The sequence below is a fragment of the Diceros bicornis genome, chromosome 2 (assembly GCF_020826845.1).
Source record: "Diceros bicornis minor isolate mBicDic1 chromosome 2, mDicBic1.mat.cur, whole genome shotgun sequence".
NCBI lineage: Eukaryota > Metazoa > Chordata > Mammalia > Perissodactyla > Rhinocerotidae > Diceros > Diceros bicornis.
Window position 1 is genome coordinate 66,315,211 of NC_080741.1, and position 18,421 is coordinate 66,333,631.

The following is an 18,421-nucleotide window of genomic DNA, read 5'->3' on the forward strand; positions in this document are numbered from 1 at the left end:
GTAAAATACATATAACATAGAATTCACCACCTCAACCATTTTTAAGTGTACAGTTCTGCAGTGTCACATATATTCACATTGTTGTGCAACAGATCTCCAGAACTTTTTCATCTTGAAAAACTGAAATTGTACCTATTAAACAACTCCTCATTACCTTCTCCCCAAGCCCCTGCCAACCACCCTTCTACTTTCTGTCTCTATAAATCTGACTACTCTAGATACTTCATATAAATGGAATCATGCAGTATTTGTCTTTTTGTGACTGGCTAATTTCACTTAGCATTATGTCCTCAAGGCTCAATCATGCTGCAGCACGTCAAAATCTCCCTCCTTTTCAAGGCTGAACAATCTTCCTGTATGTATACACCACATTTTGTTTATCCATCAAGGGACACTTGAGTCACTTCAAAACTTCTTAAGCCTATATCAACCCAGCTTAGCATGAAGCCTGAATTTTCTGCATGTTAATGCTATTGTAGTTATACATTAATACCCCATTTTGGAGGTGTTCACTATTATAATTTTTAATTGTTGTACAAAGATGGACTATAAACATTTTTTGAGTAGGGTTGAAGCATGAGTAGATCTGTGTTGTAAGATCTACAAGAGAGAACCAGCCTGGCTTGGAGACAGAATATGCCTATTCCAGAGGCTATACACTAAATGACTATAAAGGCTAGGTAGGCAAAATGTCTCAGTCTGACCAGGTGTAATAATAGGAAATGGCAACGCCTGTGGCAAGTTGAGGTTAGCTCCCCTACTTTCTAAATGTGTTCAAATTTTAAAAATAAATTAAACGCAAGTCAAAGAAACTATTCTGCCAGTTAACTTGCAGTCAGCCAGTTTGCTACTGCTACCTACTTCCTCAGTTAGAAACCATGCTATACAGAAAATTTGTTTTCTTTCCTTTTGCCACCGATTAATGTTACTTTAAGGTTGTTTGTTAAGCAATTAAAAAAAATTTAAATGCTTAAAATCAAATATCCTTGGGGCCATATCCATGAAACCCTCACAAATTTACAAATATTTTCAAAAATATTTTAACGGGTCAAAAAATTTGAAATACTTTTCTTTATTACTTCCAGGAACTAATACCATCAACATTCATAATTGGCTCTTAAAGCTAGCCAGAGGTACAAACCACTCCCAGAAGTGTTAGTGAGCCTGTATTAACTTGGCCCATCAGATCTTTTCATCAGCTTAAATCCTAGAGGCACATGTTGACAATTTATGGTGCCGATGTTTTCAGAAATTAACAGTATAGATAATAATTAAGACATACTTGAGAAACTTGTGAATTTTTAGTTATATTTAGCTTCCCCATGGCTTTAGTCTTTTCAACCAATTCTTGCTGAAATGCATTTTCGTCAGGAACACCTACCTAGTAGTTTTTATGCCAGGTAATATTTATTTTTGTTAAATCTAATATTAATACATCACATTTTAAACATAACAGGCATGCGTCACAGGAAAGATATTAATAAATTTACAAGATAATCATTTTATACGTTATTCATCCATGAGTGAGGTATCTCCAAATGCCTAAATCATATCCTAGATGAAAATTAAGTAACTTTCAAAGTCATATTGAATCTAAGGGGCCTCTAAGATACCTTTTCTTTATCAAAGGATCAGCAATTGATAACCTTGATGATCATTTTAATGTTTTCTCTCCTCAGGTGCCTTGTCTGCTGGCTTTCTGGAACATTTCACCAATCCCCATGGCTTGAGGAAGTATCATAAAGCAAAGATTCTCAAATCTACAACTCCAGTGCACAGTTTTTCCTGAGCTCCTGTGCTATACATGCCACTTTCCACAAATATAACTGGTGCCCCTAGATGAACAAATTCCAACACATCTACAACTGAGCTCGCCCCCTACCCCCTACTCCCCGTCACATTCTCTCTTCCTATCTTCACTACCAGCAGGCTGACCTCCACTGCTCTGTGAGTCCCTGAAGAACAGTGGCTATTACTCTTGTCTCTGTTCCCCAGGACCCAGCAGAGTAAGCAGCACCCAGATAGTGCTCATTTCAACATTGCTGAGCAAATGAAGATTTAAAGCCTTTCAAGTAGTCAGCAATGCAAGAAGAAAAATAAAAATAAATTTAACAATTTCTTTCCTTTCCTCAATACATTAAATTAAAACTATAATGATACTATAGCTATTAGTGACCCCTGAGAACCTGCATGTTCATCTTCCTTCCATAGGTAACATTTAAAACCTGGAGTGTTTGGGGCACTGGGAAAACAGCATTCAGCCATTTAACAGCTATAAGTAACTCGATTTTCTCATAATATATAGTGGGGAGGAAAGTGTCTTATGATGTATGTAATACTATTATTGCCTTCTCTAGAACTCTCTGTCATATTCACCTCCTGAACTTTCAAACCATGTGGTCAGCAGATTTTTCCCACTCCAGTTTATTCACCTGCTACTTACAGCTACCTATCTCTGACTCCCTAGGAATCTCTTCAAAGTGGATATCCTAGACGTGTTGTTCCACTTACTCACACATATGACAGATGTTTCTTGGGCACCTGATATATGCCAAGCACTTCGCTGGCAACACAGCAGTAAGGAAGATGGACGAAGGTCCTGCTACGGTACAGATGAGGATCGAGCAAAGGTGACTACAAATGACTAAGAGAAATACAGATGTGAAACGGGACAGGGAGGACGTAAACAGGGTTACTGAGCATGTTCTGGAGCTAACTGTATGACAGTGTAGCTAGAACACAGTGACAATGTGGAAGAGTGGTCTCGGTGATCACCACCCCTACAAGAGAAGCCCCTTGATAAATGTCAAATGAATAGCTAATATAGTTAGTGGCCTCATTCACAGGAGGGGGGTAACCAATCAGGGGTAACCAGCCCTTACTCAGGAATTGTCCATATCTTCCTTTCAATAGATGACTACGCTGGCATCTCTTTGCCAGTCTCAGAAATGACAAGTTCTTCTAATGGTTCCTTGAATCCTGGCTCTTTCTATCACCTACTGAGAGTCAGTCCCAGATGATCCTGACCCTTTTGATCTCCTGAATCTTTTGAGTTTTAAGGGAGCTTTTCCTCCTATCTTCAAAGAAGTGCTGTCCTCTCTTAATTTAAACATATTTTTAAAAGTCTTATTCTGCTTTACCCTTCTATGACTTGCCTTATTGTTATCCTTAAACTTTCAGGGATGGAATCAATTCAAAAAAAAAAGTCGTGGCAGGAAGAAAAGAGTGCAAGAAATCCTGTTTTATTGGAGGAACGCTGCCTAACTAAAGTAAAGGAAATACTCTGTACCATCCTGGAGCTTTAGGGGAACACACACACACACACACACACACACACACACACACACACACACACACACACACACACACACACTGGATCTAGGGTTATTAAGCTGGCTTCTCTTAGTAATGCAAGAGGGAAAAAATAGCCAGTAAGTTCTGATTTAGCTGTGGGACAAGGAAGCCTGCCTATGTAGACACACAGTCAGGCTCCATGGGCGGGACTAAGGGCCGTGCAGGACTGTGATGCTCAAGACAGACTCTCTCCCTTAATACCTTGGAGGACGATTTTTCTGTCTTTGAAGCCAAAGGATATAATTACTAAACTGGCATATTTTAAGCTGTTTTCAGTGAAATATCACCTTCATGTCATTAATTAATATTCATCTCAAATGCTCATTAGCTACGAAAGAATAGCAATTAGTTAAGTAATGTGTATTATTAATAACAATAATAATTGACCTCTCTGGAGGACTGAATAAGCACTTGCACACATCAGTGTACTCAATCCTCACACTCACCCTCTCAGTTAGGATTTCATCATCCCCATTTTACAGATGATGAAACTGATGTTCAGGTGGGCTGAATCCCACATGTGCTGGGTAGCAGTACAGTATTCAAACTCAGGTCTGCCTGACTCTACAGCCTGTGCTTCTAACCACTATGCTGCCTCTTATAATTCATGGGCTGGAGCTGCAATGCTACGGAAAAAAATAAGGAGACTAACATACATAACAAAGTATATTTGTCTGTGTGTGCCACACACTCTCACAAACACCGACATTATCTATATAAACACACATGTCATAAACAGCCTCTTTTGGAACACCGAGAAAATATTTTTCTTTATCATAAACAACTGGAAGAAAAAAATATAAAACAATAAATAATCCTGTTTCCTGGTAATCACAAACATTAGAGGCAATTAAGCAAGTTCCCAAATGTTTTCTGAAATAGGTCAGACACAATGGCCTCCAGTCGCCCAGGTACCTGGTTTTTCAAAGGCCCAAGGAAGCCTAGATTTTCTGCCATCCGCTCAGCTTGGCTGTCCTTTATCCCTTCAATAATGTCAATTTGCTCCTAGCAAAAATGAATCAAATAAGCAAAATTCAGACAGTCAAATGAGAAGATTTACAACCTCAAAAGAAAATGCTTAGTGTTTATTTGCAAATGAGTAATTAAAGTGTGGCACCTTTCCAGAGATCTGTGAGCGGGGCTACCGCAGCTGCCTATAGGGTATGTTTTAATTAGCAGACCATCTATAAAACAGCCTTTCCAAAAACTATATAATTCTTCAGGTGGCACGCTGACAAGACAATCGGATGCCAGGTTTCACTTTTAATTACTGTACAGATGGCACTGACGAATATTTAGTCAGTTAATTTTTATGACATCTTTTGGAAGGTTTCCAAAGTAAGGTTTTCCTGCTTAATATTGCTAAGTTTATAGCTTGTCATACATAGGTTAAATATCACCTTACGATTTAAACATTCTATTGACAATGATAATTATTAATAATACCTTATCTCTACAAGGTGCCATTCTCTCCAAACTACTGAGTGTTGTTCATATACATTATTTCACGTATTATCTTAACAAGTGGAATAGCTTGTTTTAAAATAAGTTAATTTTGAAAATGGCCAGTTATTATTGGTAAGCCAGCATGTAAAGTCTTAATTCAACTTCTAAGGTAGTTAAATATGTCACACTGGTGAAAATATTTTAAAACTAATCACCTAAGTATTAGTACCTTATCTAAACAAAGAGGTTCAAGAAACAAAATTCCCACTTTTTGAATCACTTTCTAAAAGAAATCATAAATATTTCCACTAGAAATTTTTAATGTGACTTTTCTCACACTAAGAATCCAGAATTAAAAATTGGAATTATAGTTCTAACGACCTTAGGTTTTTCTTCTTATAGCTGAGGTAGGTTGAGAAGCACTTTATCTACATCTCCTCATTTAACCCTCATAATTCTGCAGGGTGGAAATTATCCCCATTTCATTTTACTGATTCAAAAAATGAAGCTTAGAGACATTGAGAAACTTGCTGGCTAGTTAGGATGACCTCAGACCTCTCTGACTAGAAACTAATCTTAATATCAATAATAGGGATAAGATTTAAAGGATTCAAGCAAACAGAGAATCGGGACCTTAGAAGGTTTCTAAAGTCAATACTATCAATACTATAGAGAGACATCAAGGTAGTCTCTAGTTCACATCTGGTCTCCTAGGAGAGCATTTCTGGATTATACATACTGCTAAATGGGGCAGAGTTAACCAAGAGGAAATGGAAATATCACAATCCTCTCCCACTGGTTAATTCTTGGGTCAAGTAGGACAGAAAGGAATGAGGAAGGAAGAAAAGGTAGGAAGGAAGGGAAAAAGAAAAAGACCTTGAATAGTGAATACCTTGATTCTACCCAACTTTCAACTGGACACCCAGTAAGAGAAAGGACTCCACATCTTCATGCCTTAAATCCCAGAAACACACGACTACTACCAGTCTCAGACTCCACATTAAATCTACAGCTTGTACAATAACAATCAATGAACAAAGTATAGCCATGAAGCTGAACATACCTTGAAAATAAGCTCTGGATTCGTAGCTGCCACCTCTTCAATGTCAACACCCCCTTGGGGACTGCCCACTAGTACAGGGCCATTGGAGGCCCGATCCATCAAAATTGCCAAGTAGGTTTCTCTGGAAATGTCCAAAGCTTCAGCAACCATCACCTACCACATCAGTGGGAAAGTCAAATTAATTCAGCATCGAACTTGCTACACAAATCAAACGGCTTCATTTTCAGGCTCTTTAAATCCAGGGAGTTAGCTTCCAGATATGGGAGAGTTCTGCTCTCATGGCGCACAATGCCTATTTTCACCTCCTTAATTGATCCTGTTAACTTGTTCAAGTGACAGGTATTTGGTTTGCCTCAAGGAACCTTCCCACTTTAATCTTGCTTTTTTTTTCCTTGAGAAACCTTGACACTTAAGAAAAACTCCACAGAAGCAGCTGTTATTTTAATTTGAGACATTAACAGTACATATATATTACTACACTGATTTTTCTCAGATTGCACTGGTGGGAAACCAAGTTTGATTGCCAAAGGAGGATTCTTTTTACAGTATGTCTGATGCTTCATATGTTTGTATACTTCTGTCTCTCGGATCACTGTATTTTTATTTCAATTTTTACTTTCTTTTAAATTACAAACATAATATTTGCTTGTTCCAAAATAACTCAAACAATACCAAAGAATATAAATGAGAGAGTGAAAGCAGCCCCCTAACGCACATACAAACCTCTTGGACCCCAGCAGTCAGGGTGGTCTTGAGCCCACATGGAACATTTGTGATAAACAGAAAAAATCGCCCCTTTCTCTGGGAGGATGTGGTCACATGCCAGGACCATGAATGGGGAAGAGGCAAACGGGATGGAAGGGTTCCATTCCCCACTCACTGCCAAAGCCAGGTGTCCTTTTGCTCTGCACAGCCTCAACAAGTGCACGTGCAGCCCTGCCAGGAAAAACCACCACTAACTTTTTATCTTTTTTTCTATCCATCTGCAAGCATTATAGCAATGGAATCATCCTGCACATGGAAGCATATTATATATACTTGAATGCATTTCTTTCTTTCTTCTTTTTTTTTAGCTTAGTACTACAAATTGGACATCTTTCCAAGGTCCTCTCTGCATTGTGACTATACAGTACTTATAAGTCCATATATATTTAACCATCTCCCTACTAACAGACATTTACATGGACTTCAATTTTTCTAAAATGTTACTTCAGTGATTATTTTTGTACATATATCTTTGTTCATTTGTTTTAGTATCCCTGTAGATAAGGTACCTAGAAGTAAAATGGCTAAGTTGTTTTTTTTTTTTAATTTTTATTTATTTATTTTTCCCCCAAAGCCCCAGTAGATAGTTGTATGTCATAGCTGCACATCCTTCTAGTTGCTGTACGTGGGACGCGGCCTCAGCATGGCCGGAGAAGCAGTGCGTCGGTGCGCGCCCGGGATCCGAACCCGGGCCGCCAGTAGCTTAGCGCGCGCACTTAACCGCTAAGCCACAGGGCCGGCCCTTAGATGGCTAAGTTTTAAACTCTTCATATTTAAACTTTGATAAATATTATCAAATTTGATAAATACTATCAAATTACCAACTTACACTCCTAACAAAAATGGTAAACTTGGATAATTTTTAAAAGAAAATAAGAACATTCATAAACAATCAGCACTAGAAGCGAAAATAATAAAAGCACTTACATTGCTTTTCCTAAAAGTACTTCAGTAATATCTTTCATAAAAAGTCACAGATTAAACAGCATTAGATTTTAAATACCCAGATGCCACAAAAACCTAAGTTTTAAGTCACATGAAGTGGGATAAATATATGATGATCTAAAAAGCTATAATATAATAAATATAGAACTCCTTTTCAAATCTTTATGGAATTTACCACCAGTTAAAAATAAAATACCTTATAAGGGGCTTCACAGTGATTCTTCCATCACAAATGGTAGCTCATGACTATGTAAGAAATATTTCTTGGCACACAGTGTTGGGATTATCATAGAACCATTCTGATTTCAAGTTCACTTTCTAATACAGAGCTAGACTCATGTATAAGATTTAATGACTTGCAGTAGTTATTCTTAGAAGCAACACAACATTATAACTTTTTAGGATAAGTGTCATTCAAGAGTCCTATTCTTAATCTTTTAAAATGTTGACAGATGTGCTCTGCATTCCATCAAATTTCTATTTGTAAAGACCAGCTGCTGTCTCAAACAGCTCCTGCTTGGTAGAAATAATGTATCACTCTATAAGAAAACATCCCCAGGAAAATGATGATTATCGATGGATAATTCAAGAAATTTTATATAAAGACCAATTTTTGGGGCCGGCCCCGTGGCTTAGCGGTTAAGTGCGCGTGCTCCGCTACTGGCAGCCCGGGTTCGGATCCCGGGCGCGCACCGACGCACTGCTTCTCCGGCCATGCTGAGGCCGCGTCCCAAGTACAGCAACTAGAAGGATGTGCAACTATGACATACAACTATCTACTGGGGCTTTGGGGAACAAAAAAAAAGGAGGAGGATTGGCAATAGATGTTAGCTCAGAGCCGGTCTTCCTCAGCAAAAAGAGGAAGATTAGCATGGATGTTAGCTCAGGGCTGATCTTCCTCACAAAAAAAAAAAAAAAAAGACCAATTTTTGGACATTATTACATACGAGTCTGGATGTCAGAATATGATGGGAATTGTTATAGAGAGAATCTAAATGGACTCCAGGAACACTCATCCCATGAGAAGCTCAGTTAGATACATTTCACAAAAAGCTTCATCTGTGACTGACACAAACAATATCATCAACTCAGGCTTTTTGTGGAGTCCTCCAGGATGGAAAGCTTTTTTACTTACTTTACCCTATTTGACCATTGACCTTATGTTTGTTTGTTTCTTTGTTTTTAATATTGTGCTACTCCAATTGTGGTCTGTGGATGAGTACCAGTACACAAACTATTTATAACAGGACCGTGATCAGCTAAGATTAAATGTATACTCAGTTTCTGAAATTAACTCACTGCGGAGCAGTAACCATTACTGACAGTGAATCATGAGGCACATGAGGAGTAGCACTGTCTCACTTCTCCTATTACTATCCCAAGGAAGATACCCAAACACACCAGCACAGATTGAGAAAAAAATATCCAATGTGTACAGATGAATATATCTGTTTAAATAGCTTCCCAAACAAATTCAGAAACCTGAAGTTTCTATAATCTGGGGATGACTTTTTTGCAAATATATTGAGGTAATAATATTGATTTATAATTGTATAAATTCCAGGTGTACATCATTATATTTCACCTTCTGTATAAACTGCATCGTGTTCATCACCAATAGTCTAGTTTTTATCTGTTACTTTACACATGTGCCCCTTTACTCCTTTCACCCTCCCCCCAACCCCTTCCCTTCTGGGAACCACCAATCTATTTTCCTTATCTATGTGTTTGTTTATCTTCCACATTTGAGCGAAATCATATGGTATTTATCATTCTGACTTATTTCACTTCACATAATACCCTCAGGGTCCATCCATGTTGTTGCAAATGGCAAGATTTCATCCTTTTTATGGCTGAGTAGTATTCCATTGTATACATATACCACATCTTCTTTATCCATTCATCCAATGATGGGCACTTAGGTTGTTTCTCAGACTTGGCTATTGTAAACAACGCTGCAAGGAACATATGGGTGTACGTATCTTTTCAAGTTAGTGTTTTCCTGTTCTTTGGATAAATACCCAGAAGTGGAACAGCTGGATCATATGGTATTTCTATTTTTAGTTTTTTGAGGAATTTCCATATTGTTTTCCATAGTGGCTGCACCAGTTTGCATTCCCACCAGCAGTGTATGAGGGTTCCCTTTTCTCCACATCCTCTCCAACACTTGTTATTTCCTGTCTTTTTAATAATAGCCATTCTGATGGGCACGAGGTGATATCTCACTGTAGCTCTGATTTGCATTTTCCTAATAATTAGTGATACTGAACATCTTTTCAACCTGATTGAAAAATGGGCAGAGGATCTGAACAGACATTTTTCCAAAGATATACAGATGGCCAACAGGTACATGAAAAGATAGGGACTTCTGATTCATAACCAAGATTCCATAAATTAAAAATGCATGTTCCTTAAAGTTATATATAATGTTGTTGTACAGATGTGGTAATACACATTTTACAGAGAAAAAGGACAGAAACAATATTATGTCAATTATTTCTGGGTAGTGAAGATACAAGCCACTTCTACTTTCTAATTTTTATATTTCTGTACTATTGGAATTTTTTACATATGTTAACCACTTTTGCAATCAGAAAAAAAACTACTTAAAAATAAATCACTCTAGTAGTTTCCTGGCAATGACTCAATTTATAAGAACGCACTTATCTCCAATATTTCAGGAACCTATCTACAAACTAATTTTATGCATTATCTATATAGCGTAAATCTTCTTTGTGTATTTTTATATGTGTTTAAAAAATATCACAAACTCTAATCTAAAAACCCATGTGTCCATATAAAACAACGAATTCCTACAAACAAAAATCCTAATCATGTCCTCTGTGGACAAATTCTAAAGAAGTTACACAGGTAAAGGCTTACAACCAGATTTAAAGGGGAAAGTAAAGTACTGTGTGGGAAGAAAAAAAAACAAAAAACGCTTTTGAGTTTTAAACAGTTTGCATCTACCTGAGAGGCAGCGGGAAAGGGAAATAACTATAACCTATTTTCTCTGTTGGCTTCTGTAACATTTAGAAAGCCTTTGTGTTCTCAGAGTGAAGGAGCTAATGACTCACCAGTATCCCCACTTCCCTCCAGCTCAGTGCCCTTTTCTGGGCCAGGATAGACCCTCCTATGGTATGCTAAGAACCAGCTGGTGATTTTTTTTTCCATTATATCAAGAGTTTTCCATACAACTTTCTCTGAAAAATAAAAATAGAATGTACTGCCTCAGTTTCCCCAAGCATGGCACACTGGTGGAGATCATCATCTGTGATGCTGTGTCAACAGAGCAGACAGGTGTCTCCCCAAAATGCTGGGTTCTAATTCATTGTTATGACGGGGACTTCTGACCATCTGTGTCTCCCACGGCTGGGATGTGTGACCTGTGTAGTCGCGCAGGGCCCCAGGCTCAGAAGGGTCCTGCTCTTGGTCTCTTGGTTTAATGTTCTGCTGTAGCTGACTTGAAATTTGAACAAGGGTTCCTGCATTTTAATTTTGCACTGGGTCCTGTAAATCAGGTAGCCAGTTCTGGTGCCTTGATACATGAGGAGGGCATAGCGAAGGTGAACAGATGGATAGAAGGGACAGTTAGGTTCTGGCCTCAGCTCTGCCACTCACAATTTCATGACTGAGGCAGGCCACTTTGCTCTGAGCTTTATTTTCCGTGTGTGTGGTGCAAATGCACACATGTGCATGTGCCCTATATACACTTGGGTGCCCAACAGACCTAATACAACATATTCCCAGCAATAACAGTGGCTCTAAATGGTAGTAATCTCAAAGTGAGGTATAGGAACACTTAGAAAAACAACCATGACAGGTAATTCTGATACACAGGATGAGGCTGCAGAGGAGCACAGAATGTCCCTCACTGACTGTAAGAGCTGTCATACCAAGATCTTTCCAGCTTTAAACAGAAAGTGTCTGTGCTCTGAAAGGGAAAGCTATTTCTTTGGTCACTCACCCACCCACTTTTGCTAAATGCTGATAATAATAAACACTGCAACTATTATAGAACCCTTTTTATTTCTCCACAAAGTCATACCAAATTCTAAACAGATTATACGAGGTTTAAAAAATAAAATGGCACATTGCCAAAGTGCACTGCTTCATTAGATTCTGTCAAAACAGAAGTATGATTTTCTTTTCTTTTTTTTTAACACATACATAGGAAATGACCAAAAGCATTCACATTACCTTGTTAACTTTCACACCTTCTTTTGGAGTTTGTTTTGTTGCTAGATTATACCCAATCATCTGTTTAGCCAGCTGTCCCACAACTTTAGGACTAGGAGAAAAAAAAAAGAAAAAGAAAAGAAAATCAACACCTATGTTGAAAATCACTTTAAAGCAGAGTCCATATTATAACCTCATGTCTACACTGCACAGGGTCCACCTCTACTCTCAAGGAATCCATGGGGTTTTCTCCTCATATACTATGTGCCCAGTACTGTACCAGAGGCTCACTGAGAGCAAAATATATATGAATGAATGAATGAATGAATGAATGAAAGGGAGGAAGGAAGGAAGAGAAAGAAGGCAGGCTGCTTGCCGACCTCTGCTATCTTCTACTCTCAAATAAGTTAGTCATAGTGATGAGACAATGCAGAAATGCATAACAGATTTAGATAAGAGTTGAATAATAAAGACTTGATGGGGGCAATTTGGGAAGTACTGACTCATGAGAGGGAAAAGGAGAGGGTAAGGATCAAAGTAAATAATGAAAAGGTATGTGGAGAGGAGAGGAAAGTGTTCAGTGCTGGAGACATGTGAGTTAAAGCTGAACAGACAGGCTCAGATAGAGGAAGGCTTGGACTATCAGACAGGAGGGACTACTGACGCCACTGGTAATAGGGAGCCACTGCAGGTTCTTGAATAGGGGAGTGACATTACGGAAGCAACGTTTAATTTGTAGGTAAGTATCATTTCCGATATTTATGATAAATCATTGTCTAGGAAAGAAGGCGTGTCAAGTTTTCACCAATTAGTGAAAAAAATCCTTTTATGGGAGCAGAAGGAAAACGGGCACTGCCAGAGCCCTCTACTTGTAATTTGTTTCCTCTACTTGCTACCTCTTGCTCCTAACCCCACCCCAACCCTGTTTTTCAGTGCTCCTTTCAATCACAAGCAAGATCTTCCATAATCGCTCGACCCAAAGACAAAGAATTAAAATCTCTAGTCTTACTCTTTTGTTAAATGAACGCCTCCTTTCAAACCACTACTGAAGACACCTTTTCCTCTTCCTCCAGCTAAGATCTGGGCTTTTAAAACAATTTCTTTTGCATCTGAAAAAGAAAATCCAGAGTTGGTAGCTGATTTTAAATTCTTCTTTTTTAAACAACAAGGAAAGCGGTAATGACATATAACTTTCAAAAGTGGTAAAAGCTCTCTCAAACCAACTTTGAAAATGAAGGCAATAAAGAACTTCAAAAAATATCAATGTACCTAAACACAAAATCTGTTTATTGAGGACACTCAAATATTTCCTACCAGCAGTTTAATCTAATACTCGACCACCCCAAGGGAAAGCAAGGCATGTGTTCCCTCGCTCTTTTGACTGTCAGAAGATGCTAAATAAATCCAAGCCAGAGGTGTTAATTTTACTGTTAATGACACTCCCATGTGGCAGAGGCACCAATCTGCCAGTCAGAGGAGCTAACTACCTGTCAGCCATCTGCAATGTCAAAGGGAAGACTGGATTACATGGGGGAAACGTTTAAACACAAGATGCAAAGGGAGCATTTAATTTAATAACTGTATTCTTGGAAACCAACTGTTTTCTGAGCAGTTGTTCTATATATTGACAGGGTTGGATAAGGGAGGAGGAAATTGATTAAAACTAAAAGCAAGCAATATTTCTTAAATGTTGGCAGGGTAACAAAACATCCCAGGGGAAAGTGGTTGTGGACTCTTCATTTCTCAACACTCAAAGAGCGAGCAAACCATCTGTTCTTGACCATTGAGAGCAGAGTCATAAACTCAAATATCTCTATGTGCCTGGCAAGAAAGCTGGGTGTGTAAAGCAGCCCGGTGATAGACATGGGGCCTTCTGCAAAAAGGAAAAAAAAAAAAAAAAAAAAAAGAATGGAAAAAGGCAGCTCCCAAATCAAATACGTTTAATCACCAAACAGTACACATCTTTGGGCCACAGTTGGCCTTGTCTGTTTGTGATTCATCTTTGTCTAAAATCAGAAAACTAAGTCAGACAATCTTCTATAAGGCTCTAATTATTTTCTGGTTCAGCACACCAGGTTTAAAATTGCAGACCCAGGTTTCAATCCAGCCTTCATCCCTTACCCAGCTGTATGACATTGGGCAAATTACTCAATGTCTCTGAGACTCAGTTTACTCAACTGGGAAACAATGATGAAGATTGCTTTAAGAATTAAATGAGATAATACACGTGAATACTTTATCCCAAGAGCCTGAAAACTCATAGGATTAATGAAAGACTATTGCCACAATCAGTTAGTCCATTTATTCCCTTTGTATATTGTAAAGAATCAAAAGGATTATTTCCACTCGAGCAGAGATGGTAAAAAAAAAAAAAAATTGTTGGTATCTGCCACCATTCATTTAAAGTAAGAGCCGTAAGTGTTGGCTATTTCAGCTATTACTGTCGTCGTTATTACTCATAGACAAGCAGGCAAAGGTTCAAATACAAGGAGCACAGAGGGTTTTATCCTGAAGGCGATGGGGAGCTACAGAAGGATTTGACACCACGAAGGCATTGAATAAGATAGTCACTCCCGCTAACGTAGTTAGATTATTAAGGTTCATTGTCTTTATTGGCTGGTACTCCTTTCTCCTATATTTGCTTACACTCAGAAAATCAGTGCTCAATTTCTCTCAGAAGCAAACATAGCTCCTTCTTTGCTGCCCTATATACCCTCCGACAATTGTTTCTGCCCTGGATGTGAACCATCATAACATCACTCAAAGCACGTCTTATAATAAACTGGTTCCCATCAACCGAGCAGAAGACAAACTATGATGATTGCTCATTATCAGAAACTCACCAGGAAAAAAAACAAGTAAAACAAATTTATTGCATATTTAGGCTACTGCATGTAAGAATAGCTGTAAGAGCAAGGACTTTGGAGTTAAACAGACCTGAATTAAAATCTACAACTCCGCCTATCACTTTGTTTGTAAAGAAGAAGAGACTGAGATTCAGAAAGGTAAAAGTAGCATGCCCCTCTTTAAATGGTCATAATAAAGTAATCTAGTATTAGGATCAGGTAAAGAATAAATGATATTTAGTAGGTCAAGTGCTTATCTCAATGCATGGTACATTAAAAAAAAGAGTCAAAATATGATAGCTATCACCATTATAGTTATTTTCAGCAATTACCCAAAAAAGTAGCATATAGGAAGACATTTCCAATTTTTCTTTCCAAGACGTCCAGTGGAAAAAAGATTTTTGCTGACTGCTAAAGTTTTTAATTGTGATCTCTTTAAGTTCTTGAAAAGGACAACCAACATTCCATTGCCATCACCATTTTTCAAATCCTTGTCATCTAGAAGAAAGAGATGCTTTCCTCTCCAAGCTTTCCAAGAGAAAACTTGAAAGCCAGACAGAATATCTAATTGGGCATTGTTAATTGGCATTACACAGGCTTCATTAGATAAGCTTTAGGCACTAACCATCAAGACACAGAAATAGTTGCAGTCTCAATGAAGTGTTGTCAAACGTACCTATCACCATTTGACCACGGGTCAAACCCCATGCCACCCAGCTGGTCAACCAAGCAAGCACTTCGGAGACTGTGAAGCCATGTATTGGGGCAAATAGAAAAAGAAAAAGACTATCTCCAATCTAGGTACACCTTCTGCAATTTATACCTCAAGCCAAAAATAAGTTCATTACTACAAAAATCTCTTCTGGCTAGATCTCAAGAGCTAAATTAGTAGAGTAAGTCAGTAGCCCAAAGTAAAGCAAGTTTTTCTCATCTTGAAGGAAACTCACATATAGTAATTTAATCCATGTGGTTATTTACTCAAAGTACTGAAAATTAGGTAAAGTGGCCAAATCCTACTGAACAGTAACTAGTCTTTTCATTCAGTATTTACCAAGTTGATTCACACTTAATGTCACTATTTCCATCTTATTTAAAGACCAGATTTCTCCAAAAACTCACACTATTTTCTGGGTTTCTTTTTTACATTACCTCCCTATTCCCAAACATAATTACAAAAGAATATCCATATACGAATTCAATTTTTGTCTGAATACATAAGACAATTTAACCATACTTTAAGATAACGAGCTAAAAAGAGATGGAGGGGGAAAAAAACACCTACTCTAATAGGTTTTGTATGGAAATAGATTGCACCTATACATTGATAACCATATTACCAGACTCTGAGGTGGTAAAATCCAAGTCTGTATAACTCCAAATTCCTTGCTCTTAACTGCTATTCTTATAAGCAGTAGCCTAAATATGCAACACATTCACTGTATTTTGTTCCTTTCCTTGTGAGTTTCTGATAATGAGCAGCGTGCATGGCTAGGATTCCACTCAGTTTGATGGGAACCAGTTTACTATAATTTATATATATTTAGGAGTAAAAGCACTGTAAGAGAAACTTATAGATATGTAAGACTGTCAAATACCACCTCAGTTAAGAGAACTATATTTATCGTCATCTAGAAAGCCTATTGGGGCTGGCCCCTTGACATAGTGGTTAAGTGCGCGTGCTCTGCTGTGGCGGTGCAGAGTTCGCAGGTTTGGATCCCAGACTGGGACCAACTTGCCACTTGTCAAGCCATGCCGTGAGGAGGAAGATAAACCAGAAGAAGATGGGCATGGATATTAGCCCAGGGCCAATCTTCCTCAGCAAAAAGAGGAGGATTGGCAACAGACGTTAGCTCAGGGTTAATCTTCCTCACACACACACAAAAAACCCCCCTCTATGGTCTTGTTTTACTCTATTAGTTGCATTAAGATAATGCTTTCTCTCTTCCTCTCATTTTTCTCTTTAAGTTTTTTTATTTGTTTATTTATTTTTCCCGCAAAGCCCCAGTAGATAACTGTATGTCATAGCTGCACATCCTTCTAGTTGCTGTATGTGGGACGCGGCCCCAGCATGGCCAGAGAAGCGGTGCATGGGTGCGGGCCCGGATCCGAACCCGGGCCGCCAGCAGCAGAGCGCGTGCACCCAATCGCCAAGCCACGGGGCCGGCCCACTTCCTCTCATTTTTTACCACAAGTGTTATTCTAATTACAGTAAACAGTTTTATATCAATTTTATACCAATTTTTATAGTCCCCCAATAGTCCCAGGCAGGATAATAAACATTCTTGGAGGCATTATTAAATTTAAAAGGAAAAAAATTTAAATTTATTAAGGAAAGCATAACCTAAATAGGATAAACAAGAAACGTCTTTAATTAGGCAAGCTTTATAAAACTGGTTCACTTTGTTTTTTAGAGATGGCACTCTGAAAACATATTTATGCAAAATAACGTCCACAAGACATAGTTCAGAACCATAATGCAAATGGGCCATGGTAAATGTCTGAAAATGTAAATCAAGAATATCAGTAAGTTATTGTCAACTATCCTTTCTAAATAGTTCAGTGATGAATCAAATATTTGTATTACTGAACTAGATTTTATTCAGCATTTCTCTCTTCCAAAATATAATACTTTCCTAAATGCAAAATGTAGCACTCTACATACCAACGCTGTAGTGCAATGACTACTATGATGATCTTCAATTTCAAATCAATAACATTGGACTTGTTGGGGGGACTAGGATTTCTCTGGCTCACTGACTGGAGCAAAATTGGAATATCCAGTTTTCAGCATAATTACGTGGTATAATTTCTGGTATGGTGATCACCTTTCATGAGGATTGATAGGATTCTTAATTGAAAAAGTTAAAATGTATTTCAGATTCATCTATTACAGGAAGGCAAGGAGAAGCACGTTAAGTGAGGCAAGAGAAGAGTTGAAAGATATTATGGAAAGATAAACCTTTATATAGAACATACAACTATAGCGTGATAAGTCAGAGGCATAAATGCCAATTTCCCAAAGGAAATGAGCTAACTTCTGTGTTTTCACTATGACCCCAGCACTTGAACTTAAAATTGGAGAATTACCAATCTTTAATCGTTACTGTAATATCTCCTATAGACTGACTCTCAGTCAGTTGTATTTCCTCAAGTTGTAACTAGGACGCTAGGAACAAGATAACATTGTGATGACTCTTTCCACGTGCCCAATGACATCTCTGAGACTGAAACAATTATCTCAACTTTCAACACGTCTGACACGGGCTCACTGACGTTGGGACAGAGAATTTCAAACATACAAGATATTAGAATATGCCATTTCACCACTGGTCACATCTCTAGACTGAATTAGGATTGGAGATACTAGGCTCTCCACCAGACTGCCACCCATCAAATATGTAAATTGCACATACCTAAAACAGCGATTTATAAATATAAGTAAAAGATGGAAACAAGACCCTCTCTAGGACAGGGGTTTTGTAATACAAATAGAAAGTTGTCCAAGGAGACATTATTTGACCTTAAGAAATTCTTTACTGATAAAGCTCTTATGTAAGTTTTAAATCTTAAATTTCTTATCGAATATGTAGCCAATTAATTCCACCTTATCTAAAATAATTCCTTCATTTGGATACTGTGGGAGCATGATAATGCAACTTTGAACAGTTTATTGATTATAAAGAAGATAATATTAACAAAACATGCTTTTGTTTTCAAGGGAATAATTTTCATTTTAGTTCCTATAAAAATTCCTAATAAACCATTTTTTCATATTGCCATACTCTTAAAAATATTGCATATTTATTACTAAATTATAGGCCTC

General features: G+C 37.9%; 1 protein-coding gene across 1 annotated transcript in view; it reads right to left on the bottom strand.

Annotated features, from left to right (window-relative positions):
- SUCLG2 (succinate-CoA ligase GDP-forming subunit beta) overlaps nucleotides 1-18,421 on the bottom strand; it is a 252,121-nt gene that overhangs the window by 113,256 nt on the left and 120,444 nt on the right. Inside the window, exons 3-6 of the mRNA XM_058562640.1 lie at nucleotides 12,762-12,861; nucleotides 11,774-11,864; nucleotides 5,864-6,016; nucleotides 4,270-4,359 (exon numbers count right to left, since the gene is read on the bottom strand). Of these exons, the coding sequence (XP_058418623.1) occupies nucleotides 4,270-4,359; nucleotides 5,864-6,016; nucleotides 11,774-11,864; nucleotides 12,762-12,861 (434 nt within the window). The remainder of the gene's footprint in view (nucleotides 1-4,269; nucleotides 4,360-5,863; nucleotides 6,017-11,773; nucleotides 11,865-12,761; nucleotides 12,862-18,421) is intronic.